The 27,358-nt window shown below is 36.3% G+C and overlaps 1 protein-coding gene across 1 annotated transcript in view; it reads left to right on the top strand.

Moving 5' to 3' along the window:
• syk (spleen tyrosine kinase) overlaps positions 1–21,809 on the top strand; it is a 51,092-nt gene extending 29,283 nt beyond the window's left edge. Inside the window, exons 6-15 of the mRNA XM_059358237.1 lie at positions 1,610–1,691; positions 3,222–3,277; positions 6,220–6,282; positions 11,265–11,337; positions 13,961–14,120; positions 14,865–15,074; positions 17,519–17,708; positions 18,586–18,726; positions 21,136–21,248; positions 21,352–21,809. Of these exons, the coding sequence (XP_059214220.1) occupies positions 1,610–1,691; positions 3,222–3,277; positions 6,220–6,282; positions 11,265–11,337; positions 13,961–14,120; positions 14,865–15,074; positions 17,519–17,708; positions 18,586–18,726; positions 21,136–21,248; positions 21,352–21,424 (1,161 nt within the window). The 3' untranslated portion in view covers positions 21,425–21,809. The remainder of the gene's footprint in view (positions 1–1,609; positions 1,692–3,221; positions 3,278–6,219; positions 6,283–11,264; positions 11,338–13,960; positions 14,121–14,864; positions 15,075–17,518; positions 17,709–18,585; positions 18,727–21,135; positions 21,249–21,351) is intronic.
• Positions 21,810–27,358: the final 5,549 nt, after the last annotated feature.

Below are 27,358 nucleotides of genomic sequence, written 5' to 3'. Positions count from 1 at the left end.
CACCCTTTATTTTATTTCATAATCAATGATGTTTTCCCGACAGTAGTAATAGTCAAATGTAAAGATGCTGACTCTGATGTTAACAAGGTGAGCTTGGTAGGTTGTGTGTAATTGTGGAATGTGAAGCGTTCCTTTGGTCATGTAAAGAAAGGTTTATCACCTCTTGACTAACAGTGTGCCCATTGTTGTGGCCTGTTGGTCACCTGCTACTTTTAACTGCTAAAAAACACTGATGCCTATTTAAAATTGACATGAGAATCAATAGGTCAAATCCACAATGAAGAACAACACATAACCCCCACCCCTAAAACCACAAACTATCATTTGTTAGAAAAATAGCTTTAGGAATCCTTGAAAATTGAGGGGGAGGGAGAGAGGGAGAGAGGGGGGAGAGAGAGAGAGAGAGAGAGAGAGAGAGAGAGAGAGAGAGAGAGAGAGAGAGAGAGGAGAGAGAGAGAGAGAGAGAGGAGAGGAGAGAGAGAGAGAGAGAGAGAGAGAGAGAGAGAGAGAGAGATGAGAGGAGAGAGAGAGAGAGAGAGAGAGAGAGAGAGAGAGAGAGAGAGACCTGAGGCCTCAGCTCTATATACCCCTCAGTGATTGAGACTGGATTCAGGTGTGCTTCTCCAGCCTCTGCAGACTGGAGGAGTGGCCTGACCTGTGGCATGTTAAAAATATGAATCATAGCAGTCCCTTCTTAATACTTTAAAACGTGTCTAGAGAGTGACTTTTATACAAGACATGAGATTGATATTCATATTAACATCTCAAGAGACCATAAATACACCAAAATGTACTATTTCTTTAAAAACCCACATTCTTAAAAAACAATTCAAGCAACAAATACTCTGTGTCTCAAGCCTAGCATGCTTAGCAGATTATCAGAGGCAGAGCTCAGGGACATTTCATGTTTAGTCCCAGTAATCAACAATCATCTTCGGGGTAAAATGAACATTTTTGGCTTCTGAGGTATGTTACTTCACAGTTTTCACTGCACTGTAAATCTGTGTACGCTGTAAAAAAAAAACAGTTGTTTTTTAGGGTAAAAAACCAGCAGCTGTGGTTGCCAGAACTTTTACCCTAGTAAATACGGTAGAACTTTTTCTAATATTACGGTAAAAAGTTATTGGCACTGTTGATTTCATGTTTAAGATTGCCATTTTATTCCATTTTTTTATTGTATAAGTAAAAGGTTTTTCCATCAAAAGAAATGCTGTTTTGCCATATAATTGACAAGAAAATAAATATTACAGTATATTTTTGTTAGAGATATGGTGTTTAGTACATTTAACAGTTAAAAAAATATATTTTTTACAAAAGATGAATGCAAAACTTACAGTGGTGGCTTGTATTTTACAGTGGAGTAATGTATTTTTTCAAAAACAAAACTGTAAAAAATACTGTTTTGGCTGATATTTACATTTTACGGTGATTCATTTTTACAAACTGTATTAAAACATTTATTGTTTTACGGTCTTTTACTGTCATGGTTTTATCCGTTTTTCACTGTAAAATCTACAGACATTTTTTACAGTGTAGTTTCTTGATGCATGTATTTAGTCCTGACTATCCTGATTGGTGTCTGATATGTGAGCTTCTGTCTTTCCCACAGCTGGTGGAGCACTACTCATACAAACCAGACGGCCTGCTGCGAGTGCTAACAGAGCCCTGTCCAAGACCTGACGGAGACATTGGTAAAAACTCTCACAACTAAACGAAACATGTCTACAGCAAAACTGCCTTTCAAACTGATGTGTAATGCATATAATTTACTATCTAACAAATGTAGGAATACAGTGGCTTGCAAAAGTATTCTTCCCCCTTGGATGTTTCACCCTTTTGTTGCTTTACACATGAAATCATGGTCAATTTAATTTGGCCTTTTTAAAAAGAATATGCAAAAAAAAACCCTCTTTAATATGAAAGTGAAAACAGATTTTTACAAAAGAATTTCAATTAATGACAAACATACATTAAAATAAATTATTGCATAAGTATTAATCCCCTTTAAAGTAACTGATCTAATTCAACAGAGTTCCAGCTGGTTGATGCAGGCAGAATCACAGTTGATGTACAGTTGATGTATGTCAAGTGATCGTAGTATAAAAATATGTGTGTCTGGGAGGTCCAGTCTCTGGTTCGTCACTATTCCTGCTACATTGTACCATGAAGACAAAAGAACACTCCTAGTAACTCAGAGAAAAGAAAAGTAGAAGTCAAGGAGATGGCTACAATTGTAGCAGGAATAGTGATGAACCAGAGACTGGACCTCCCAGACACACATGTTTTTATACTATAATCACTTGACACACATCAACTGTACTCAAGTAATCTCCATTTACTGATAGAGATTCTGCTGCATCAACTAGCTGGAACTCTGTTGAATTAGTTCAGTTACTTTAAAGGGGATGAATACTTATGCAATCATTTATTTTACCATATATATTTTTAATTAATTGACATTATTTAGTAAAAATCTGTTTTCACTTTGATATTAACCCTCTGGAGTCCACAAAAGTGCCGGAGAGCCCTGCTGCTGTCAGCTTCCCTCTAAAGTTTTGGCTTTTCTAGAAGTTTCCATGTCCCATTTAGCGCGTCAACTCTTTTTCAGCAAAGGTCAAAACTACCTCGACCAAGTCTAACATGATTTTAGTTTTTGAAGAGATTTTTTTTTAATTTTGCAGCGTGCATTCAGCACTTCAATGCATTTTAAATGCAATCTTTTGTTTTTAATATTTTTATGTGTTTTTTGTCATTTTTGTGTAATTTTTATGTATGTTTTTGATATGTTTTTTTGTAATTTTTGTGTCATTTTTATGTGTGTTTTTGATATGTTTTTTTTTTTAATTTTTGTGTGTGTTTTTTGTAATTTTATTGAGTTTTTTGTGTGTTTTTTTTTGTTTTTTTTGTGTGTTTCTGTGTTCAAAATGTTGATCCAGTAAGTCAAAATGAAAAAATAATAATCAGGTCATATAGGTTAGGTTGTACTGAAAACAATGATACCAACGTGGCAGGGTGAACACTTTTTAAGTGGTTTATACAGGCAGGATGAAAAGGAGTCCAAAACCAACAGAATAGCCCCAAACTCCAAAGGCTTAAAGAGGGTTTTTTGCAAATTATTTTTAAAAAGGCCAAATTATATTGATTTCCTGTGTAAAAGAAAACTTTTTCAAGCCACTTTATATTTAAATGTGATCCACATCTGTCACATGTTGTGTGTTCAGGTCTGATAGAGCGGTCACTACTCCCAGGGGGCTCCCCTGGATTCAGTTCTGCCTTAGTAAGTACTGTGTGTGTGTGTGTGTGTGTATGTGTTTATTTTTAGTGTCATTTAACAATTTGCATATTGTTATGGTCCTGTGCCTACAGTGTGTTTAAAAACAAGAAGTGGGGTCATCCGTGATGACATATGTCTCACTAGAGGAAATGAGAACGCTGCCAACACAGATTCATGTATTAATCCTCATCTTAACATATTTTTTCCAGTTACAACCTTTTGTCTGAAAACGGTTAATCAGGTTGTTATTCTAACTTTTCTGACAATAAGACATGGACAAAATTATTGATCAGTTAGCAACACTTTACAATAAGGGTACGTGAATGCAGTAATAAGCATAAACTAACAGGTTATTAACAGTTAACGATGTGCCTTTTAATCATTTACGTATAGTGGTCATGTTAACTACCGTATTAATTTATACATTGCTTAACATAAGTAAGTACATTAATAAGTAGCTTATAAGTTTAATTGTTTAATACATTCACTTTACAGGTCTGCCAATTCCATGGTAATTAGGTAATAATTAGCAAGTCATGTATTCAAAATGTTTTAATTACCCCCAAATTTACCTAAATTTATTCCAGAAATCACCCCAACATTATTTAATAATCACAGCTCACTGCAATCTTTTTATACATTTCCAGGAAAATAATATGAAGTTCATTTAGAGTCATGATAACAAACTCTTTATTCACAGGTCCAAGTTTCCTGTTTAATACATGACAATTTGCAAGTAATTTCTTTAAACATTTCTATTGTTGTGTATTTTAGCTGTTTCTATATAGTTCTACTGATAATCGAGCAGCATAATTAGGCTCACATGCAAAATATTACTTTGATTCAACTGTATTGTCATCAAACAGAGTACAGGTATGGAGACAATGAAATGCTGTTTTGCAATTAAACCAAAAGTGCAAAAACGCAGTTATATTCAGAGTGATGTACACAATTTACATAATTGAATATGTAAGAAATAACATGAGAAATAAACAGGTGGGGTCTCTATGTAAAGTAAATGGTCTCAGCCCATTTTAAATTTCTGATCTGATCCAAGGAAAATGTATAGAAATCAATGTGAGTAGAGGGGGAAAAAAATGTGGAAATAAAAAAAAAAAAAAAAAAAAAGAATTTACTGAAGTTACCTGCTTTGTTATTTTATAACAGCATCCATGTAAATGTAAGGAGCAGGCAAGACAACTAAGCCCTGGTACTGGTCAACATCAAAACTGAGAACCATATATAATTCCTATGTGAGCCTAATTATATATATTATCAATTAACTTGGTAGAACTATATTAAATAACTTATCACATCATCAGTGTCAGCAGAATAGAATTATGTACTCTTTGGTTGAATTCTTGATTAATAATTATTAGAGAAAGTTTATTAAGTAACACAAAAAATAACTAATACGTAAAAATTGGATGGAAATGGAATTTTGTTGAATAGAACTTTGTGGGATGCTCAAAGCATTGAAAAAATAAATTACCCCAACATTATTTAATCACAGCTCACTAAACTACCTTTAACACATTTCCAGGAAAATAATATGAAGTTCATTTAGAGGCATGATAACAAACTCTTTATTCACAGGTCCAAGTTTCCTGTTAAATACATGACAATTCGCAAGTAATTTCTCATTGAGCACCCAAATTGGATGGAAATGGAATTTTGTTGAATAGAACTTTATGGGATGCTCAAAGCATTGAAAAAAAAATGTATATGAAAAGTTAATGAGCAACAACTCTTTCAAGAAACGCCCGATACTCTGAGGAATCTACAATGAATGCTTTGTCAACAGTTTTTAGTGGAACTTTTTTCTACCAAAGAAATAGTCCCTATGAAAACTGTTGACAGTGTGTTCTGTGGGTTAACTGGCTCACTGAGATCTTTCTGTTTGTAGTACTGAGTACTACAGGTTCATTCACGTTTACTGAATTTGGGAATTGAGGCAAGTATCTCAAAGATGAATATTTATATGGACACACCACTAGAGGGAGGTAGAGGAATACTGTACATACAGACATATCATACTGTACAGTGTGAACAGTGTCTCTTTCTGTGTTAAGGTTTACATAAGAATGACCAGACGGTTCTCATTCCCAGGTTGTCACATACTGGCTCTCTGCGTCTTTAAGCTTACTCCAGTGTAAACCCATCCACAGCAATGTTAGACGCTCACAATAAATACTCTATAAGTCAGATGATAAAGAGTATAAAGACTGACAAAGACACCCAGGAGACAGCTGTTTGTGAAACCAAAACTCAAAAATGACTTATTTTTGTTGACTTACTTATGTAGCCTAATATATGTAACAAATGTATTTAATTAAACCATATTTTTTTTCCTAAATCTAACCTAGTCATTTTGTTTGAATAAACAATGTTAAACACATGTTTAAAACTGCCTAGTGCAGCATCATAGTTATCGTACAGGGCATACCCAGTACATTAAAAAGTGACGCCAAGGACTCCTGCACCAAGATTCTGTATGAAAATGGAGTGCACTTATATAGCACTTTCATCCAAAGTGCTTTACACTACACACTACACTCATTCACCCGTTCACACACACATTCATACTGGTGTTAGGGGCTACCAGGGCACACTGGTGCCACTTGCCACCATTGGGAATTCATTCACACACTGATGAACGCAGCATCGGGAGTAATTTGGGGATACTTCGACATGTAGGCTGCCATGGTTGAGGATTCAACCACCAACCTTCCGATCAGTATTCAACCGCTCCACCAACGGAGCCACAGCCACTGTATGTGATAAACTGGGAAAGAGAACGAGTTGGAACAAGACAGTAAAATGAGATATAATCTTGACACATCCTTGTTTGGAGCTAACCTTTCCCTTGAATCTGTTTTTACTATAATGATCACTTGCATGACAATAACATGACTCTGATAACCTCTCTGACATTCTGGTTTTAGCAAAGTGCAGCAGGTGGAATTCTCTCCAAACTCAGAACTGTTCCCATACCTGGCATAAAGAAGGTGCACTAACACTCCTCATAAACCTCTGGGTCACAGTGCCCCCCCCCCATACCCCTGCTTCATTGTGGATTGCTTCTTACTAACACCCTGCAGTTCTCCTCGCATACTTTGTTGTTTTCCTTATCATATCCCACCTCTATCCTTCTGACAGATCCCTGATCACAGGTACAACTATTTGGCCTATTTGTGATTACAATCTAACACTGTCCAGAGTGCAAGTCAACACCAAATATGTTGACGTGTCATGATGGGTCAACATGTCTGTCCTGTCCCCCCCAAACATGGTCTTTTGTCCAAAAGTGGGAGACACAACCACTGCATCCTCAAATAAGCCTATATTCCACTGTTCACTGGTCACTTGGGTTAAGTTTATTGTGATGAGAAGAATATTATTTTACTGATTCTGTTATTTCAAACAAACATTTTCAAACATTTACAAGGATGTTTCCTGGAAAGACTTAATCTAATTTGGTACTAATTATAGGAAAACTAGAGGCATGATTCTGAGACAGTATTCAGTATTCTAAGTCATTTTAGTGTATTTGTAAAAACTGATCAATTGTAGCAGTGTCAGCAGCAAGGGAACCCAAAACAATTAAATGAATTGTTCATAAGCTGCCAACAACAAATCATCAGAGAAGAACAAGACTAAAGAGCTGGAATTTAGTTAGATACTAAAACAGGTCTTTCTGAGGCAAAGTGCTCCTGATGTACACTGCAAAAACCAACTGACAAAAAATTAGAAATAAATAACTAGAATTAAGCAAATACATGCTTGAAACAAGTAAAATTATCTGCCAGTGCATTAAGTAAATGTTTCTTTGTAAGAATTCTTTAAATAATTAAAATATCTAGGCACTGGAAAAACCAATGATGTCTTAAAATAAATCAAAATATACTTTAAAATAAGCCAGCAATTCTTGAAACTAGCACATTTTTCCTTATTTCAGTATCTGTGGGTAGATACTGGCGGTAGAAAATGCTTTTGTAATAGCATTTAAACTGCATGCAACTAAAACTCTCAATTGGAGGCAATATTTTAGGTAAAAACTCACCATATTCAACTGATGAATAGCTTGAAAAGCATGAAAAAGCTCACAATATCAATCCTAAAAAGAAGTCTTTACACAAGACTGAAATCCCTGTGAAGAGGTTATTCACTCATTTTAGTTACATAAAGACACATGTTCTTAAAATAAGCACATAAAGCTATGGTCAGTCGGTAAATTATCCTCAAAAAAATTGTGATTCAAGAGGCACTATGACTCATAAGTCAAAAAGGCCACAGATAGATTATCATTTTCTTGAATGATTTGTATGTTCCACTTCAGGACGTGTGTGTGTGTGTGTGTGTGTGTGTGTGTGTGTGTGTGTGTGTGTGTGTGTGTGTGTGTGTGTGTGTGTGTGTGTGTGTGTGTGTGTGTGTGTGTGTGTGTGTGTGTGTGTGTGTGTGTGTGTGTGTGTGTGTGTGTGTGTGTGTGTGTGTGTGTGTGTGTGTGTGTGTGTGTGTGTGTGTGTGCGTGCGTGCGTGCGTGCGTGCGTGCGTGCGTGCGTGCGTGCGTGCGTGCGTGTAAGTGAGGACATTTCGGCCGGTTCTCACTTCTTTAAAGGCTTTTTTGAGATTTCAGACCTTATTTTAGGGTTCAGGTTACAATCAGGTTTATGTTAGGGTTGGGGTAAGGGGCTAGGGAACAAGGTTATTATAGTTAGGGTTAATGAATACAAAACGAAACAACGAAAACTAGAATTGAAAAAACATTTTTGTTAACTGAAATAAAAATAAAAATGACTACCTATAGAAAATAACTAACTGAAACTGTATTGTGTGGTTACAAAACTAACTAAAATTATAGTGAAAATGTCCTTTGTTTTTTTCTTTGTCAACTTTTTTCATACATAACGAAGATGGATAAGGCAAAAGAAATAAAGGCAAAATTTACTGTGAACTCTTTTAATCTCCTACCCAACAAACCCCATTACAAAAAAACTAAAACTAAAGCATTTAAAAATAAATAAATACTAAACTAAAACTAGCAAACTCACTCTAAAAACTAATTAAAACTAACTGAATTTGAAAACAAAAGTTCACAACAAATTAAAACTAAAACTGATGAAAAATGTATTTTAACCTTGCTAGGAAATTCACTATTCCAATGAGGGCCCTCACAGAGATAGAAGTACAAGAATGTGTGTGTGTGTGTGTGTGTGTGTGTGTGTGTGTGTGTGAGCCTTTTTTCTTAATTAATACCAAATTCCATAGTCATTTCCAGAAACCTTCCAAATAAACTGCTATATGTTCTTTAAGGAAATAATTATTAAACACTGGGGCCCATAAACTAAAATGTTACCATTTGGTGCTTTGTCCTATTTGATGCTATGTGGGATGTTGAAGGTTTCTAAAGATGCATTGGTTGTGTCCTTCAGGGCAAAAGAAGCAGACATCTGTGGGAGAGGCCTAAAGGAAGATTTGAAAAGCCTTGTCAGCCTGTTATGACTTTCTGCACTTCATGCCTTGCTGTGATTTTTGAGTTTAGAATGTCCAGCTTTTATAAATGCAGCTGCTGAACTCTCACAACCTATAAACCTGTCTACTAAAAATGATGTTCCTATAAGCCTTGGGCAATACAATATTTCGTCTGAAAAAAATTAAAGCGAGAGATACACAGAATGTACATTTACACGTGTGTCACATAGTGCAGATCGCACCAAAAATGTCTGATTGGAATATATGCTGAATTAATACATCAGTTGCAAGTATATTCTGTTGCAATGTACGCTGGTGTTTGTAAACTCACAGACAGACAGAGAGAGAGCTAAAGTAGCTAATCACCAGTAGCCTACCTTAGAAAAAGAGATTTTTGCAAGAGGTTGTTTATCAAGAGTTTGGAAAGGTTGACTCATGCGAAACTTTTTTCTCTGTGCCATCATGATACTTTAACATGAGCATCATTTCACAACTGTGACAGTTAATGATGCTCGTTTTATGGCACCCAGTGAGGATGGACTTGGCAATTTACACAATTTGGATTAATTTTAATAAAAAAAAAAAGGTTTCTATTCGTTTGATTGGTGGAGCCTCAATTTTTGCTGAATGGACACACATTTGGAGTTTATGAAGGCTTTAAAGTTAACATTAGGGAGTCTCCTTGTCCCTCTCTCTTGTTTAGATGCCGGTAAATCTGTAAATCTGACTTTATTACTCTTTGGCGCTCTTGGTTTCTATGAAATGAACTGAATTTCTATAATCTTATGACATAACATGTCCATATCGAAAGAGGTTTAAACCTCTGAAGTCCAGGAGATTTTGGTTCAAACTTTTTTGTCATTTTGTGTCTTTTTTGGTCATTATATGTCTGTTGTTGTGTCTTTTTTGGTAATTTTGTGTCTTTTTTTGTAATTTTGTGTCTTTTTTGGTCATTTTGTGTCTTTTTTGTCATTTTTGTCTTCTGTGTCTTTTTTGGTCACTTTGTGTCTTTTTTCTAGTCATTTTGTGTGTTTTTGTGTCTTTTTTGGTCATTTTTGTGTCTTTTTTTGACCTCATGAAGAAGTCGCGCTCGGGCGCTTTCGTGGACTCCAGAGGGTTAAACATCATATTCATTGCGCGATCTCATTAGATTAGAACTGTCGTTAGATGTCGATGACGGCACAGACAGAGAGAGAGCAGTGGTGGTGGAGAGAGGTAGTGAATGAGCAGAGGGACCACTACTGTTGTACAAGTTGTTTCACACCAAACACTGGTTTTATACACAATTATTTTAGGAAATATGCAAAAAAACAAAATAATGTAATGCCATGGATGCTTGCACACAGCTGCGGAACAACAAAATATACAGATGTACCTCTATTTCAGCGTATTTCCTCATGCAGAAAAGACCAACTGATAAGAACTGAAGCAAATAAGAACACACAACAATCTGTTAATTGTCAAATATAACTGCTTTGTCAGATTCAGACGCCTTGTGCATGTGTGTATTTCCAGGCTGTCATTTACAGTATATATCATCTCTCTCTCTCTCTCTCTATATATATATATATATATATAATATTAACAGCAATATTAATGGTCATACTGGCCATAAAAACAAAAGGTCTAGTGTAAACTCTTTTTTTATACACTGCAAGAATGTGGTGAAGAAAGCAAAAGAGAAAGTAAAATAGAGACACACAATATTCACAACATGCATAACCACTATTATGGCCAATCAATATCATGTCGAATGATAATCTTGTCTTGTCACCTAATCCTGGTTCCCATAAAATGCATTCAGTTTTGAAAAAACTTGGTTATGTTTAGAAAAAGATCCTTGTTTGGGTTAAACAATGTACATGAGTTATGTAGTAAGGGTACTTTTCACCTGTCTGCAGACTTCAGAGCTTTGATTAGAAACATACTTGTGATACATCAAAAATAAATAATTAAATAAATACATAAACCTAAAGATAATGGCAATAAAGTTTGGTTTTATAGGAACGTCATTTTTAGGAGAGGAGGCTGTGTAAATGATGCTGGAGATTTAAAAATAGTGTCTTGGATGTGAACATGCTACAGTATCTTCACATATTTTTCAAAGCTGGGGTGTAGGACAGAATGTATGTTTACTGATCATTGAAATCAATATGTTCCATAGAACATTGGACAGAACTTCAGTGGCTGAACTTGTTCTATACCCCTCCTTTGTTCACACATGAAAGAAGATGTTAACTCCATGTGTATTACAGTGATACTGACTGCTGGCTGAAAACCCAAATATACTAACCTTTTGACTCAGAAATGTCTTTCATTTCAGTTTTTTGTAACTGTCATGGATATGAAAACCTAAAAACAAATTCTAATGTCTTATTTGCCGTAAACATTCAGAGGGGAAGTCTATCACTATAATACAGGGTCCATATAAAGAATGGCACCATGCTTAATTCACTCATTGCAGATGATATTCTCTGTGTTCTCTCAAACATTGTCTTCTCTGATAAATTGACTGCAGAACCGGGGATCCAGACACACCACAGATCTCAATCCTTATGAAACCAGGGTGCCCAACAATCAGGGCGGCAAAGGTAAATGACTTCAAATATGCGTGTAATAAACATGAAAGCACACCTCGCATTTAACTGAAAGTTGGGAAAGCTGTTCAACTGCAATGCTAACTTGCTAGAACATGATTCCTAACTTTTTTGCACTCTGTCTTTTCAGTGTCTACTATTACTTAGATTTCTGTAAAAATGCACGGATACACACTGTTAAAAACACTGTTGTTTTTACGGTGAAAAAATGGCAGCTGTGGTTGCCAGAACTTTACCGTAATAAATACGGTAGAACTTTTTTTAATATTACGGTAAAATATATATTTTATTCCATTTTTTACCATATAAATATATTTTTTTCCCCATCAAAACAAATGCTGTTCTGCTATATAATTGACAAGAAAATACTTTATAAATGCTGCATAAATTAAAGATTTTACCATTAAATATTACAGATAGATTGTTAGAAATATGGTACATTTAACAGTTAGAAAAATTATTTTTACAAAAGATGAATGCAAAAATTACAGTGATGGCTTGTATATTTATTACAGTATATTTTTGTTACAAACACGGTGCCAGTGAATTTTACAATTTTATAAAAAAAAACACCAAAAAAAACTGTAATAAATACTGTTATGGCTGAGATATATATATATACAGTGTTTCATTGTTACTGAAACTGAATTAACTCATTTATTATTTTACGGTCTTTTGCTGTTTAGCAGTTTTTCACCGTAAAATCGACAGACTTTTTTTACAGTGCACACTTCCTTTAAAGGGTCAAGCTATCTCGATAAAAGAACACATTGGACCACATGCAGCAAAAGTCTCTTGCGTTTCTCTGATATTTTTTCTTATTTGCTGTTAAGATTTCTAGATGCTGCAAACATTCTTAATCAATGTGCTGTTATGTGAATGATAAATCCCACTGGATAATAATTGTTTAGCAGCGGTAACACCACCTAGACAACATACTGTAAGGGCAGGGTTTGTGTCATGTGCAAATATTCTGGCAAATGCCAAATAACTGGAGAGATGGCACCAAATCAAGACTGTAAAAAGATGAAGAAGCAAAAGTTAATTTAGTGAAATTGATGTACTCAAGTTAAACAAATGAAACATGGGATTTTCCAGATCAGACATCAGTACTAGTGAAAATCAAAGACCAGCTGAAACCTACAATCATCTAATATATAAAAATGGTCATCTATAATATATAGATTGGATTTTGTAGAATAATCTCAATTACCGATTATATGATATTAGAATGTTTTAGGTTTCTCAAATGTAAAACTAATGTTTCCTTGCATTGGACGAACAATTAACACTAACCCTGAAAACAAGATGTTTCTTTCTTATTCTGGTAAGACTACTCTCACCCACCAAAAATAGGAAAAAATTATTTAATCCCAGAAATCAAATTAAAATAAAAGGACATTCGTTCGTCTCGATCAGGGGTCGGCAACCTTTTCCATGAAAAGAGCAATTTTTGGCCAAAAAACAGAAAGAAAATTCCCTCTGGAGCCGTATCTTTGAGCCTTATAATGAAAGTAATTTGCCAATTTCTTGCTGCAAATCACTCAGCGTGAAGCACTGGTAGTGAATGTAAATGAATCTGTCTTTTCTGTTGAAGCTAATTTTGGCAAAAATGTATAGAAGAATATAAATGGTGAAGAGCCAGATTGTCATAGGCTATGATGCACATTTCAGTCGACTAATTACTGAACCATTACTGAAACATAATGTTAACAGTCACTGTAATCTGGGAGAAAATAAGTTTCCCTCTAAATGTTAAATTGATCACTTTTCTTTAACCTTAATCACAGAGTTTTAGTTGACTAAACTTAAAGAAAAACTAAACAAAATTAAAAAAAACATTTTTTTTATTATTGCCTTTGTCTTGTGTCCTTGTGGTATTGAACCTAGCCAGTTTACTGAAAGAAGGGAATTTATAACATTCCCCCCCGCCACCCCCACCCTGTGCAAAAATATATTCTTATTTTTGTTCTTACACAAAGCAAGAAGAGTGAAACAAATCTGTTGCTGAATCATATTAGTTCACTGAAAAAAAAGGTGTTTCTTAAAACAAGATAAAAACACTACAATAAAAAGAACAAAAACACAACAATTTCACTTGACAAGATTTCTTAAATTAAGATTATTAAATCTAGAAATAAACATTTTGAACATTTAGAATAAGAAATTAACTCTTAAAACAAGATAAATGATCTAACACTTCAAAATCTAAAGGTTTTTTTTTTATCTTGATAAGAAACAAATAATTGTCAGTGCACTCTGCTCGGGCCAGTTCATCACTGCTTGCAGCTTTACTTGATCTTGTTTTAAGAGTTAATTTCTTATTTTAAGTGTTCAACAAGCTTATTTCTAGATTTAATAGTCTTATTTCAAGAAATCTTGTCAACTGAAATTATTTCCCTCAGATTTAGTGTTTTTATTTTGTTTTTAGACACAACTTTTTTTCAGTGTTTTTATATTGGATGCAAGTTTTATGCTGTTTTCAATTAGCATAAGGAAACGTCCCAATAAACCCACATGAGGGCAGCAGACTCAAACTAACAACCAGTTGACTATCAAGTGTTGTTAATAGCAAATGATTTCATTCATTATAATGACATGGTCATTTCTCCATCAGGGTCTATGCCAATGGACACAGAGGTATATGAGAGTCCGTATGCAGACCCAGATGAACTGAGGAGTTCCACAGTGGATCGCAGTCAGCTCTTCTTGGAGGATGGAGAACTGGGCTCTGGGAACTTTGGTACCGTCATGAAGGGCATCTACAAGATGAGAAAGTATGCTAAATGGCATGACATCACCTTACAACTGCATACAAAACACACACCATACCTTACTTAATAAGTAAATAATAAATCAAACCCATGACTCACAGTGGCATTCTGAGCTTGCCGATTCAATAGGCAAAATACTAGATACATTTGTTAACTCGTGTTAACTAGCTTCCTAATATTTTATTTATCTTCCTGTTGCATCTATTGTAACCCTCACATCCTTAATGCTCCACAATACTCCAAATATCAATCAATTTAATTCTGTGCTGCTATATACTGCAAAAAAGGTGTGTCTAAAAACAAGATAAAAACACTAAATCTGAGGGAAATGATCTTGCTGCATGGACAGATAATTTCACTTGACAAGATTTCTTAATTTAAGATGATTAAATAAGAAATAAGCATGTTGTACGCTTAAAATAATTGATCTTGTTTTAAGAGTTAATTTCTTATTTAATACTTCTAAATCAAAAGTTTTTTTATCTTGGTAAGAACCAAATAATTGTCAGTGCACTCTGCTCGGGCCAGTTCATCGCTGCTTGCAGCTTTAATTTATCTTGTTTTAAGAGTTAATTTCTTATTTTAAGTGTTCAACATGCTTATTTCTAGATTTAATAATCTTAATTTAAGAAATCTTGTCAAGTGAAATTATCTGTCCATGCAGCAAGATCATTTCCCTCAGATTTAGTGTTTTTATCTTGTTTTTAGACACACCTTTTTTACAGTCTTCTCCTCCCTGTATATTAGGACAGAGAAACCAGTTGCAGTGAAAATCCTAAAGAATGATGATAACAACCAGTCAGTCCATGAGGAAATGCTGCGAGAAGCCAATGTCATGCAGCAGCTGGACAACCCGTACATTGTTCGGATGATTGGTATCTGTGAGGCAGAGAACCTGATGCTGGTGATGGAGCTGGCTGAGCTGGGACCGCTCAACAAGTTCCTGCAGAAAAACAAGTATGTTCCCCTTGGCAAAGGTTCTCCTCATTCCCAACTTTTTTACACTTGATCAGGCTTGTAGAACCTGATAATGTAATAAATTCCCGATAATGTAATAACCCCGATAATGTAATAAAAATCTGCACTTGAGTCCGTTGAAAATGTAATAAAACCTAATAATGTAATAACTTCCCGATAATGTAATAAAGTGAATTTCCCAATAATGTAATACACTTTTTTAACAATAATGTAATAAAGTATAACATTAATGGGAGGTTATTACATAATCAGGTTAGCCTTCATTTCGCAAGTCAAAATTTGTGATAAGAGAGGCCTTTTAAAGGTTTTTGATCAAATCAAAGATGGCGGAAAATCCAATATGGCCGAAAAACCCCATTGAGGATGCATTGAGCTCGGATTGGCCCAAGGGTTCCAGTGATTCATCCTTTGTGAAAAATGGATGAACAGATCAAAAGTTAATAAACATTCAACTTTGACCTGTTGGTGGCGCTAGAGCTCTTGAGCTAGTGTTGCCTACACAGTATCACCACTTGAACCCAAGTAATGGGTGGTCTGCTGTTAAATTATTACAATATTGGGGAAATATTACATTATCAGGACTTGCGAAATTAAAGCTTACCTGATAATGTAATAACCTCCCATTAATGTTATACTTTATTACATTATTGGTAAAAAGTGTATTACGTTATTGGGAAATGCACTTTATTATATTATCGGGAAGTTATTACATTATCAGGTTTTATTACATTTTCAATGGACTCAAGTGCAGATTTTTATTACATTATTGGAGTTATTACATTATTGGGAATTTATTACATTATCAGGTTCTACACATGTAAGTTATTACATAATCAGGTTTTCTTACATTTTCAATGGACTGAAGTGCAGATTTTTATTACATTATTGGGGTTATTACATTATCGAGAATTTATTACATTATCAGGTTCTACAAGGCTCCCCTGGTGCCACTTTTAAATGTTCTAGGTATCTCTATGATACATGTGGAGCAATAATGTTAACATGAAGTAACATGAATCCAAACAAAATGACTTTGTTATGTTTAGAAAAAGATCATGGCTTGAGTTAAAATATGTATCTTTATTAGGGAAATTAAGTCATGTACGTAAGTTAAGTAGACCACATAAATAAGTCAATGTTGACTTTTGGTTTCAAACTGGACACAAACAGCTGTCTAATGGAAAAAAAGCAATGCAAGTAATACCTGCTATGAGCGTCTAACTTTGCTTTGGATGTGTTTACATTAGAGTAAGTTGAAAGCCTCTGTGTGTATCAGATGCAGAGAGCCGTGACAAAGTGTGTGTATTTGACGACCTAGTAAAGAGAACAGTCTGGATGTCCCCTGTGGAGTGCTGGACATGTCCACCTCACACAATCCAATATTACTGTGAACTGAGCATCAATAAAAGATGAGACAGGACAGCGCTTTTTGCAAAAAAAATGTTGAAATTCTTCTTTGTCATTACATGTCAGGGCTCTTCAAGTAGAATTTGGAATTTAACATCTCCAAATTTTGGTTTTATGACCATTTTGCTGCACAATCAATTTCGTATTCATATCATCATATATTGTTGATGTGTCCTTTAAAAAGTGTCCTATTCATATATTTATGCTAAGCCTGAACCTTTGTTAGTTTGTAATGATCATGATGTAATGATCATTACCGCTTTGGTGGTTTGAAACATCAAGAAAATGCAAATCCAAACGGCCCCCACTGTCTCTAATGTGACAATGTTGCCGGAAGCACAGCTGTTCAGTTCCCTGCATCATTAAAATTGGAACTTTTTTCTCAAAGTTTTAGCTCAAGATGGTGATGAAATTAACGGTATAGCTATTATTAACCCTCTAGAGTCCTTGAAAGCACCGGCACATTACTTCTTCATGACGTGAAGACATAACAATAAAGCAAAGTGGAGCCTTGCCATCAGCTTCCCTCTAAAGTTCTGGCTTGAAACTCCATGCCAGATGTTTTTAGGATTATATTCGGCCAAGTAAAACCAGAGATAATGTCAAAAATATTTAGTTTAAAAATATAGAACTAGAGATTGTCCTCATTTGTTATATTTGCAACCTGTATTCATATTTGCAACATTTAAAATTCTGTATATTGAAATATGATTTTCAAGATCAGATTTTATGTTTTCCTTTGTTTGTTTTGGGTTCATCATTTTATCAAGTAAGTCAAAGTTAAAAATTAATTATCAGGACATATAGGTGAGGTAACGCTGAGAAAACTGATACCAAGATGGCATAGTAAAGATTTTGTAACTTATTTTTTAAAGGACATAATAGCCAAAGATTTCAGAGGGTTAAAAACTATTCACACTTGATATTGCTATTTTTCCTTCTCAAGTTGAAGTGAAACCTGTGTTGAGAATTAGCCTGTTGACCATGAACAATTACTAACAAGTGATCATAAACAGGCAAACCAACATAAAGAACATCACAGAGCTGGTTCACCAGGTGTCCATGGGGATGAAGTACCTGGAGGAGCATAACTTTGTCCACAGGGACCTTGCTGCCAGGAACGTGCTGCTGGTCACACAGCACTACGCCAAGATCAGTGACTTTGGCCTCTCCAAAGCTGTTGCTGAGGAGCAAAACTACTACAAGGTACCTGCTGACAGGGACTAACAGTGATACATACAGTTAATGGTTGTAAATCCCACCCAGGCCCATTGTGCATGTGTCATATTTCATGGCTTATTTCCAGTTTTTCACAGTGAAACGGTAAAGCGGTGCAGTATCGCTCAAAGCTATCCTAATACTTAATCAAATGGTTTTATGAATTGAAATGAAAAGTATGAAGTACACTGTAACTGTTGTTTTAACGGTAAAAAATTTCAGCTGTGGTTGCCAAAACTTTACTGTAATAAATACGGTGAAACTTTTCGTAATATTACAGTAAAATGATATTAGCACTGTTGATTTCAGGTTTAACATTGCCATTTTATTCCATGTTTTACAGTATATTTTTGTTAGAGATATGGGGTTAGTACATTTAACAGTGAGAAAAAGTATAGGGATGTCTTGTGTATATGTATACACATATATAGTGTATATTACAGTAGAGTAATGTATTTTTAAAAAAAACAACTGTAAAAAAACACGGTGTGTCATTGTTACTGAAACTGAATTAACCCATTTATCATTTTACGGTATTTAACTGTCATGGTTTAGCAGTTTTTCACCGTAAAATCTAGATACATTTTTTTTATAGTGTAGCTTCAACTGTTTTAGCATTTCTGTGTTGCCAAATTATTACAATGATCTATGTCAGCATACTGTTTGTTGTTGTGACCAACACTAAAATCATTAAAGCTGATTGTGAATCATCAAATGATGTAGCTAATTTATAAACAGTTTTCACTGTTCCCTTGTGCATCAGACAAAAGAAAATGATACTGACAGAGTCCCTGAGCAGAGTATATGAGGCTGCAAATGACCAATATAACATGTCTTGTGATGTTTTGTGTGTCTCCTCCTCCAGGCCAAGGGTCATGGGAAGTGGCCGGTGAAATGGTACGCTCCTGAGTGTATAAACTACTTTAAATTCTCATCCAAAAGTGATGTGTGGAGCTTTGGGGTGCTCATGTGGGAGGCCTACTCCTATGGCCAGAAACCATACAAGGTATGAACTCTCGCAAGCACACTTATTTGCAGTCATTTTTCACAGCTGCTGTTTTTTTTTAGTATATTATGGTTATTCTCAGAAACACAAAGAACACAATCATACAAAATGACTTTTTCTCCCCCTCAATAATTCCCTCATCCTGTTCTTACCTCTAAGAACAAATCACACTACCTCAAATGTAAAAAAAAGTCTGTTACAGTATTCATTAGTTAGGGCCCCTTTCCAAGTAGATGGTTCAACAACCTCTGAGTCTATCCTTGAACCCTGAGTTGATTACCCTCAGATGGGAGTTTTTGGTTACAGAAAAGCTGATCTGAGTTAGTTCAATCTATGCGCGTGCACCACTCCTATAAAAAGGCAGCATTAATGGAGCCGCGTTATTATGATTCGCCATGGCAACAGCTAAAACAAATACTTGAATTTTAAATCCTCACACGAACGTATGGTGAGTTGGAAAACATTTTTAGAAAAAAAAGCAACATGGTTGCAGCTGCAAAGGAGAGAGAAGAATAAGATTTAATCACAAGTATATTAGAGGTGAAAACTGGTGAAGTGGTATTGAATCCAAATTGTATTCATTTAGTTGTAATCCTGCCGGCGAAAGAGGGACTTGGAAGCAGCTGGAAATTAAATATATGAACATTGTTCAAACAGGTAGGACTGAGGTAACAATAGGCTATAATAGGTGGTTTATGGTATGGTTTATTTAATTTTATTCATATTTGACTGATTTAAGTAATTATAATCCAGTGGCTATTTCAATGTGCAGTAGATGTTTCAGTGCCACTTTCCTTTTCACTCTGCAAACTATAATTTTTCTGATATGCTCTGCATCACCGATATTATAAAGAAAACCACAACTCCAAAGTACTCAGTAAGAGTTACGGGACGGGAAAAGATGAGGGTTTCTAGAAAACCTACATATTAATTTATGGAGTGTGAAAAGGGCCGAGTCAAAGTGGAGGGATCAAATCATAGACTGTATATAAATAATGGACGTAGTCACTGTGACGTCACCCATTGGTTTGTGGCCTGCTTGTTTGACGCATCGAGTTCGGCGTTACACTCGTCGCCATCTTGCATCACCATCTTGTTTCTGATACGGGGAGCAGACCATATCTGGAATGTGGAGGAGTGAGAGGGATCTGATCACTGACTACAGCCTCTCTACACCTCAACCTGACTGAGAGAAGCTGCTGCTAATTCATGTTAGCATTAGCATCCAGTAGCATTCATGTGTATGAATGAATTCCCAACGGTGGCAGGTGGCACCGTTTAGGATAGTCTCTGCCACCAGCATGAATGTGTGTGTGAATGAGCGCAGTCTGTAGTGTAAAGCGCTTTGGAATAAAGTGCTATATAAGTGCAGTCCATTTACCATTAACTGGAGCATTAACTGGTATGTAGCAGAAAACAAAAACTAAATGTATGTTACTTACCTCAGAAATCTGAGCAGCGACTCCTTGGAGTGTCTGTTAGTCCAACCAAATGCTGAACAAGACATTTTTACTGAACAAAACGTTCAAATATATAAAAACGTACGCATTGCTTTTCTTCTCTCCTGATGACGGCTCGCCTTGTTAGTGACCTGTCAATCAAAGGTAGTCACCCCCCAAATCAAACGGTTCTTTATCTTCTATTTTCTTCAAAATCTTCAAAACATCAAATTGTCTTGAAGATTTTTTTTACTTGCGATTGAGACCATAGAATTGTTCTAAAAAAAAATTCTGAAGTAACAAATCAAGAAAGAAGTTTTCTCATTTTGTATTGAAATGAATGGACACAAAAGCTTCTGCCGGTGTAAGCGCCCCCTGCTGGAATTTTTGGTAGAATGCAGCTTAAGGCACTTCCTGGTTTGCCTCACTGTTCAGACCCGGGGGTTGCCGCCTGGTTCAAATACATGACGCATGTGCATAAAAGTGGAAACCTTACACAGTCAGTGAGTAACAAACTAATATCCAAACAGGGTAGGATTCTGACATACAGTAACCTCCGCTGATTAATGTGTTTGGGTGCACGCTTTGAATCAATGAGGAAATGAAACGCTGTGTCTGTCTCTGAAAGAGGGTGGAGATACAGAGAAACTCAGAGTATGTTGAAGAAAGCCTACTTGCGAGCAGGTTAGGTTCTCCGAGTCAGTTACCGCGGCAACTTAGCCAGAGTTTATGTTACCTCCCTTTCTGGAACGGAAAACTCAGTTTCCCTCATTTCAGGGTTAACATTCTCAAAATTAAGAAAAACACTTGATCACTCAACAACAAAGATAACTTTGTAAGGATTCTATAATTATTACTTTTCTCAATGATAATACTACAAAAATAATCTCTCACTGTTTTGCATCAATTTAACCATTTTGCTTTTCTTTTCAAAGATGTCCCGTTAATCTCACTGTCTCACTGTTTACAGGGAATGAAAGGAAATGATGTCATGCAGATGATAGAAAGTGGAAAACGTATGGATGCCCCCATGAACTGTCCACCAGAGATGTATGACCTCATGAGGACCTGCTGGACATACAAGTAAGTGATGGCATGGTAATGGCTGCTCACAAACACTCTTACAGAAGACTGGAACAATACTGAGCTCAGTCTGATAACTTGTTGCTGTTTTCATGTGTTCCAGGGGAGAAGAAAGGCCAGGATTTTCTGTTGTTGAGCCAAGACTACGAGACTATTATTACGACATTGCACAGTGATTCTTCACATGGATGTCATGAGATTATGCAAACCCTTGTTTGATGAGAAAAACTGCATTCTAATAGACTGGAGATTGGAAAATTAATTTCAGAGGATATATTCTAACTTTTAAACATATTATGCAAATGTTCTTTATTTTATTTTATTTTTTCTTCTTTTCTGAATGTAAACAAAATTGAAGTTGTAATAAACATATACAAGTTTCAAAATTCATGTTACAGCTAACAAACAGATTCATTTGGTAGACATGTTATAATTCTGTTATTGAATAGGCTATAGCTGCATCATTGCACTGTCATTCTAGTCTTCACACCTGAAGGCTTTCAGTGGTGGGTGTGTTCTGTACTCACATATGAATAAATGCCCTGTCACTGTGACTCATAATTCATGTGAACACCTGTCAGTATTATACAATATATGGCCAAAGGAAGGTCTATGAAATCCATTGAAATTCAAACCTTTTAATGAAAAGTTTCAAGGCAAAGGCATTGGTTTAAAGCTTTTGGTTGTGCTTTTAAACAATCATCAGGATCAGGTAGAGGTGTCAGTTAACAGCAGCTAATAAAATGGATTAAAGAAACTATGTCAATTTTTATTCAGATTTTTCTTCTCCGAACACTAGGATGGATTGTTGTCCTGAAATATGCATCCAACTGTAATTTACCTGAAAAACTGCAGAATATCCAACAGAAGTCTATGTTGAAAGGAAAAGAAGTAGTGGGGTGGCATAGCTTAATATATTATGCCAGTTGTTCATTTTGTGATAAAAGCACCAAATTTGGCAGATGTGTTGATGAATATATTGGGAATAAAACTGGGTATTGGGCCATCACAAACTCAGACCCTGGTTGCCGTGGCAGCCATATTTTAAATAGGCTCATTTTGCACCGTATTACTTCAACTTCCGATATGATATCCTGGCATGCTCTTTACCATTGGATTCCTTAGATCTTTTTTCATAAGATATATTCATAAGATAGATATGATGTGCAAAAAAATAAAGAAAATAAAAATTAAGCCTGCTACAGCCCCATGAGCCCGACAGCTGGCCGATGAGCCCAATGTACCGTGGACAGAACATCACAACGCCAAGGGGTTCATTTATTACAATAACATGCAGAGGAAATCTCAACATTTTGTCGCATTTTCTTTAATTTGTTATTGTTTTGCATTGTCAAAAAACATATTTTCACTTGAACTTTCATGTAATTAATATTTGTGGTGTTGTAAACATGTAAACAGCAGCTTGGAGGCCCAGGTTCTATCTACTTGTAACAGCTGGCTGCCATTTTGGAAAATTGCCGGCTATGGTCATCAGAATGCAAATATGCGATGGCCCAATATCCAGACTTTTTCCAAATATATTTAGCTATAGATGTACCAAATTTGGTGCTTTTATCACAAAATGAACAATTGGTTAGCTCTGCCGCCCCACTAAAGAAGACCCTTTGCAAAAGCCCTGCCCCCTTAGTTACTGTTGCTATGCCCGTCAAGCTTCCAGGACTGTCAGTAGCCATGGAGCGGACTGGTGCTGTTTTAGCGAGTGTTTTTGGAGTAATACCTCCAAAAGGTAGGCTGCCCATTCTCAAAATGCTACAAAGATTGAAATAAAATAGGTCCATAATGGCCTGTTGCAACGTTATTTTCAACATTGATATATACATTACAGGGCTGTACATTCACTTATTTTGCTGATAGCACTGGTGCTACAGAGGTTGATAGTTTTGTGGCACAATCCATAAAATCTCCAGCATTGGTATTTAACTGGCTCCCGGTCACAGCCCGCAGCAAATTCAAAGCCTTGTCTCTTGCCTACAAAATAGCAATGGGTACAGCCCCTTCTTATCTAAACTCCTTTGTTCAGGTCCACAAACCCTCCCGTCCACTACGCTCCTCCAGTGAAAGACATCTGGCTCCACTGAAGGCCTCTGCGTCTCAAACCAGACTCTTCTCCTCTGTAGTGCCCCGGTGGTGGAACCAACTTCCAAACTCCATCCGTTCCGCTGAGTCCTTCTCAATCTTTAAGAAGAGACTGAAGACCAACTCTTTACTGAACACCTTCACTCTTGATCTACACTGACGACTATGACAAGTATCTCACTGACCGCTCTTGCGACCTATAAAGCACTTGTGTCTTAATGGACTCAAACTGAACCCACAGCCAGTGGTGGACTCAGACTGTTTGAAGGGCAGGGGCGAAAAAATAAAAAGGGCACATTCTGCACAACATGGAGCCCCACCAGTAGCAAAAGGCTATGATGCATCATGTATGATGAAATAGTCCTCATCCTTGATTACGAGTAGCATAGTTAAAGGAGATCCAGATCATAGTAATTAATGATATGGTACTGACAATTAAAACCATCGAACCGAACCATGTAGATGGTCCGAGGGACATTATCATAATTTATTATATGAAGGGGCTTGCTTGTGTTGTATTAACTTTCATTTGTACGTTCATCTGTAGGCTAACATGTAAAATAAGATGTCACTGGTGCCAAGATGGCAAATCATCCATAGCACAGGCTGATATAGCATGTGCTATAGGCTACATCTGTATTTTTACATTACATTACATGTCATTTAGCTGACACTTTTGTCCTAAGCGACTTAGTGTATTCAACCTGATGGTGCTAGCCTTACACCACAGGAATCAAGTAAGTACATAACTTTATATAAAGAGGTACAAACAATTATAGGCTGTTCAGCTAAAATGATCTCCAATGCTTTAAAATGGAGAGCAAAACCAGAGAAACGTGGCAGAAAACGGAAGACAACCATCAAAATGGATGGAAGGATAAGCAGAATGGCAAAGGCTCAGCCAATGATCAGCTCCAGGATGATCAAAGACAGTCTGGAGTTACCTGTAAGTGCTGTGACAGTTAGAAGACGTCTGTGTGAAGCTAATCTATTTACAAGAACCCCCCCGCAAAGTCCATCTGTTAAAAAAAGGCATGTGCAGAAGAGGTTACAATCTGCCAAAGAACACATCAACTGGCCTAAAGAGAAATGGAGGAACATTTTGTGGACTGATGAGAGTAAAATTGTTCTTTTTGGGTCTAAGGGCCGCAGACAGTTTGTGAGACGAGCCCCAAATTCTGAATTCAAGCCACAGTACATAGTGAAGACAGTGAAGCATGGTGGTGCAAGCATCATGATATGGGCATGTTTCTCCTACTATGGTGTTGGGCCTATTTATCACATACCAGGGATCATGGATCAGTTTGAATATGTCAAAATACTTGAAGAAGTTATGTTGCCTTATGCTGAAGAGGACATGCCCTTGAAATGGGTGTTTCAACAAGACAATGGCCCTCATTTATCAAGTGAGCGTAGAAACGAGCGCAGATCTGAGTGTATATTTTGTCTTACGACAGGGTCCACGTGTGATTTATCAAACGATCGTATCTCGCCAATCACAGCGTAAGAATGATCGGCTGTTGATAAATGTGGCGGCTCGAAACAAGCGTCATTTAAATACCACGCCCTAATATATACCCGATTCAGAAGACTCGCCTTCAGAGTTTACGACACCGAAGGGCGCAATACGGCCAAAAAGAGGATTTTTTCACCCTCTAAACTCAGCTTTATTAGCAAAGTGCACCGTTACAATTAACAATAGGGGCAGTATAGACCAAGAAATACGCAGCGACGGAGGTTTATGAAATACAAGTACTTATAGTTATAAACTCAAACAAGTTCACTGAATATTTTACATTTGTAGCACGGACTTAAAAGTTTTCAGCTTTTTGGTTGAAGGAGGTAAACAATGTTTTAAAGTAAGTTTTAATTCTAAAAGAAGAGGAATTCCTCAGTCAGAAAGTGAAACGCTGACGTCCAACAGCTGCAACACAACAAACTGGTTTTGTTTGGCAGCATAAAAAGTGAAAAAGAAGGAAATCAGTGCTGCTGTCAGCAGAGTAGCGGACTATTAAACTCCCGGCGAGGTTTGAGTAATTACATCGTGATATATAAAGCCTAATAATCTATATAATATCCGAATATTGCTATTATTATGATGGAGATATATTATTCACCTCTTAACATTTACTAATAATGATGTCCTAGTCAGAGGAGCGTGTGACGGCGCTGATTGGAAATGTTTCTATTCGGGCAGAACCGCTGGTGAAAGAGACGCTGACGCTCCGGTGTCGGAGCTGGATAATAATAATAATAATAATAATAATAATAATAATAATAATAATAATAATAATAATAATAACAGTAAACAGCAGAAGACAACAACATTTAATATCCTCGGCTGGTATTCTGTTTAAAGAATTTCACGATCGCAGGGTGTATTTATTTTTGGATTATGTTTTAATGATAAATTATGTAGTCTAAACATGTTTTGCTTTGTCACTATTAAAAATCAAAACACCACAGAGTTTTATCAGCTCCAGGCATCGATACAATAGTCTAAGATCAATTCTCCGACTCAGACGTGTGGACTTCATGCTGACTGAGATTTGCGTACACGAGCTGAGAGCAGACGTGGGATCTGATCGTACCGTCCGCTCACGTCCATATTGATAAATGCCGAGGCTTGCGTAGAAATCATCTTACGCCCACTTTACGCTCACTTTCTGACGTACGCTCGTTTGATAAATGAGGGCCAATGAGCCCAAACACACTAGTAAATGAGCAAAATCTTGGTTCCAAACAACAACATTGATGTTATGGTGACATCAAAACTGCTGTTTCTGAAGCAAAACCAAGAAGTGTAAATGAATTGTGGAATGTTGTTAAAGAATCTTGGAGTGGAATAACAGCTGAAAGGTGCCACAAGTTGGTTGACTCCATGCCACACAGATGTGAAGCAGTTATAAAAACTGTGGTCATACAACTAAATATTAGTTTAGTGATCACAGGATTGCTAAATCCTAGATACAAAAAAGTTTGTACAAAATAGTTTTGAGTTTGTAAAGTCAACGGCAGACACTGCTATATTTTTGAACACACCCCTTTCAACTAATTCCCCAATTGCACAGCCTTAAGAGCGTGCATATCACTCAGTCCAATGTGACTAACCAGATTAATCCAGCTGCTATTATATTGAACACTACTATATATATATAGAGAGAGAGAGAGAGAGAGAGAGAGAGAGAGCCGCATATTAAAATGGAAATATCACCCACGATCAGGTTAATTTAATCGTGGCAGCCAAAATCGTGATCACGATTAAAATTTGATTAATTGTGCAGCCCTAGTCTGGACCATGGACTGGACAAACAACTGAATTTGCTACAAACCCTGCTGGAAGTACCGACCACCTGGTGACTGGTCTGGAACAACGGGCGACTGGTTCTGACCACTGGTCTGTAAATGTGCTATATTAACATACTACTACTGCTACTACTACTACTACTACTGATAATAATAATAATAACAACAACAACAACAACAACTCTACCTGTAAAGAAGTTTTATTTCTCCAGGTTTTGTTCTTTTACTGGAGGAAAAGCTCAGGTTTGATATGATGGCTGAATTCCATTTTGCTGCTTGAATAGAACAGAGCCATTGTAAATGTTAACAACGTCATTTGCGCTATTGTCCAAACATCCAAATGTGAACGGTATTTTTGTGGTGCTGGCAGAAATGAATGGTCGATGTTAATTCACAGATAGTAATACACAGACTTCCCTACTTTCTTTGTGCAATGGAATAACACACACACTTGTGGCATTTTTGTTGAGAAAGAGTTAAATCGAGAAAGAGTTTGTTTTTCATGGCCATGGAGGAAGAGCCACATCTGACAGTCTGGGCTGACCTGTGCTAACAAAAACTGTTCCTAAAAAAAGAGAGAGAAATTAAATACGGTTAAGGATGCCGTTACAGTGACACCTTTCAACGTTTCCCATGAGAGGCGGATGGGGGGCATGCCTCCAGTATTGGGGAACAGCTCTTTCTTTACGCAACCTTGCCTTGTGGTG

The sequence above is a fragment of the Centropristis striata genome, chromosome 19, assembly GCF_030273125.1.
Source record: "Centropristis striata isolate RG_2023a ecotype Rhode Island chromosome 19, C.striata_1.0, whole genome shotgun sequence".
Classification (NCBI taxonomy): domain Eukaryota; kingdom Metazoa; phylum Chordata; class Actinopteri; order Perciformes; family Serranidae; genus Centropristis; species Centropristis striata.
The sequence above is the reverse complement of the archived record's forward strand: the minus strand, read 5'-3'. Positions and strand labels throughout refer to the sequence as shown.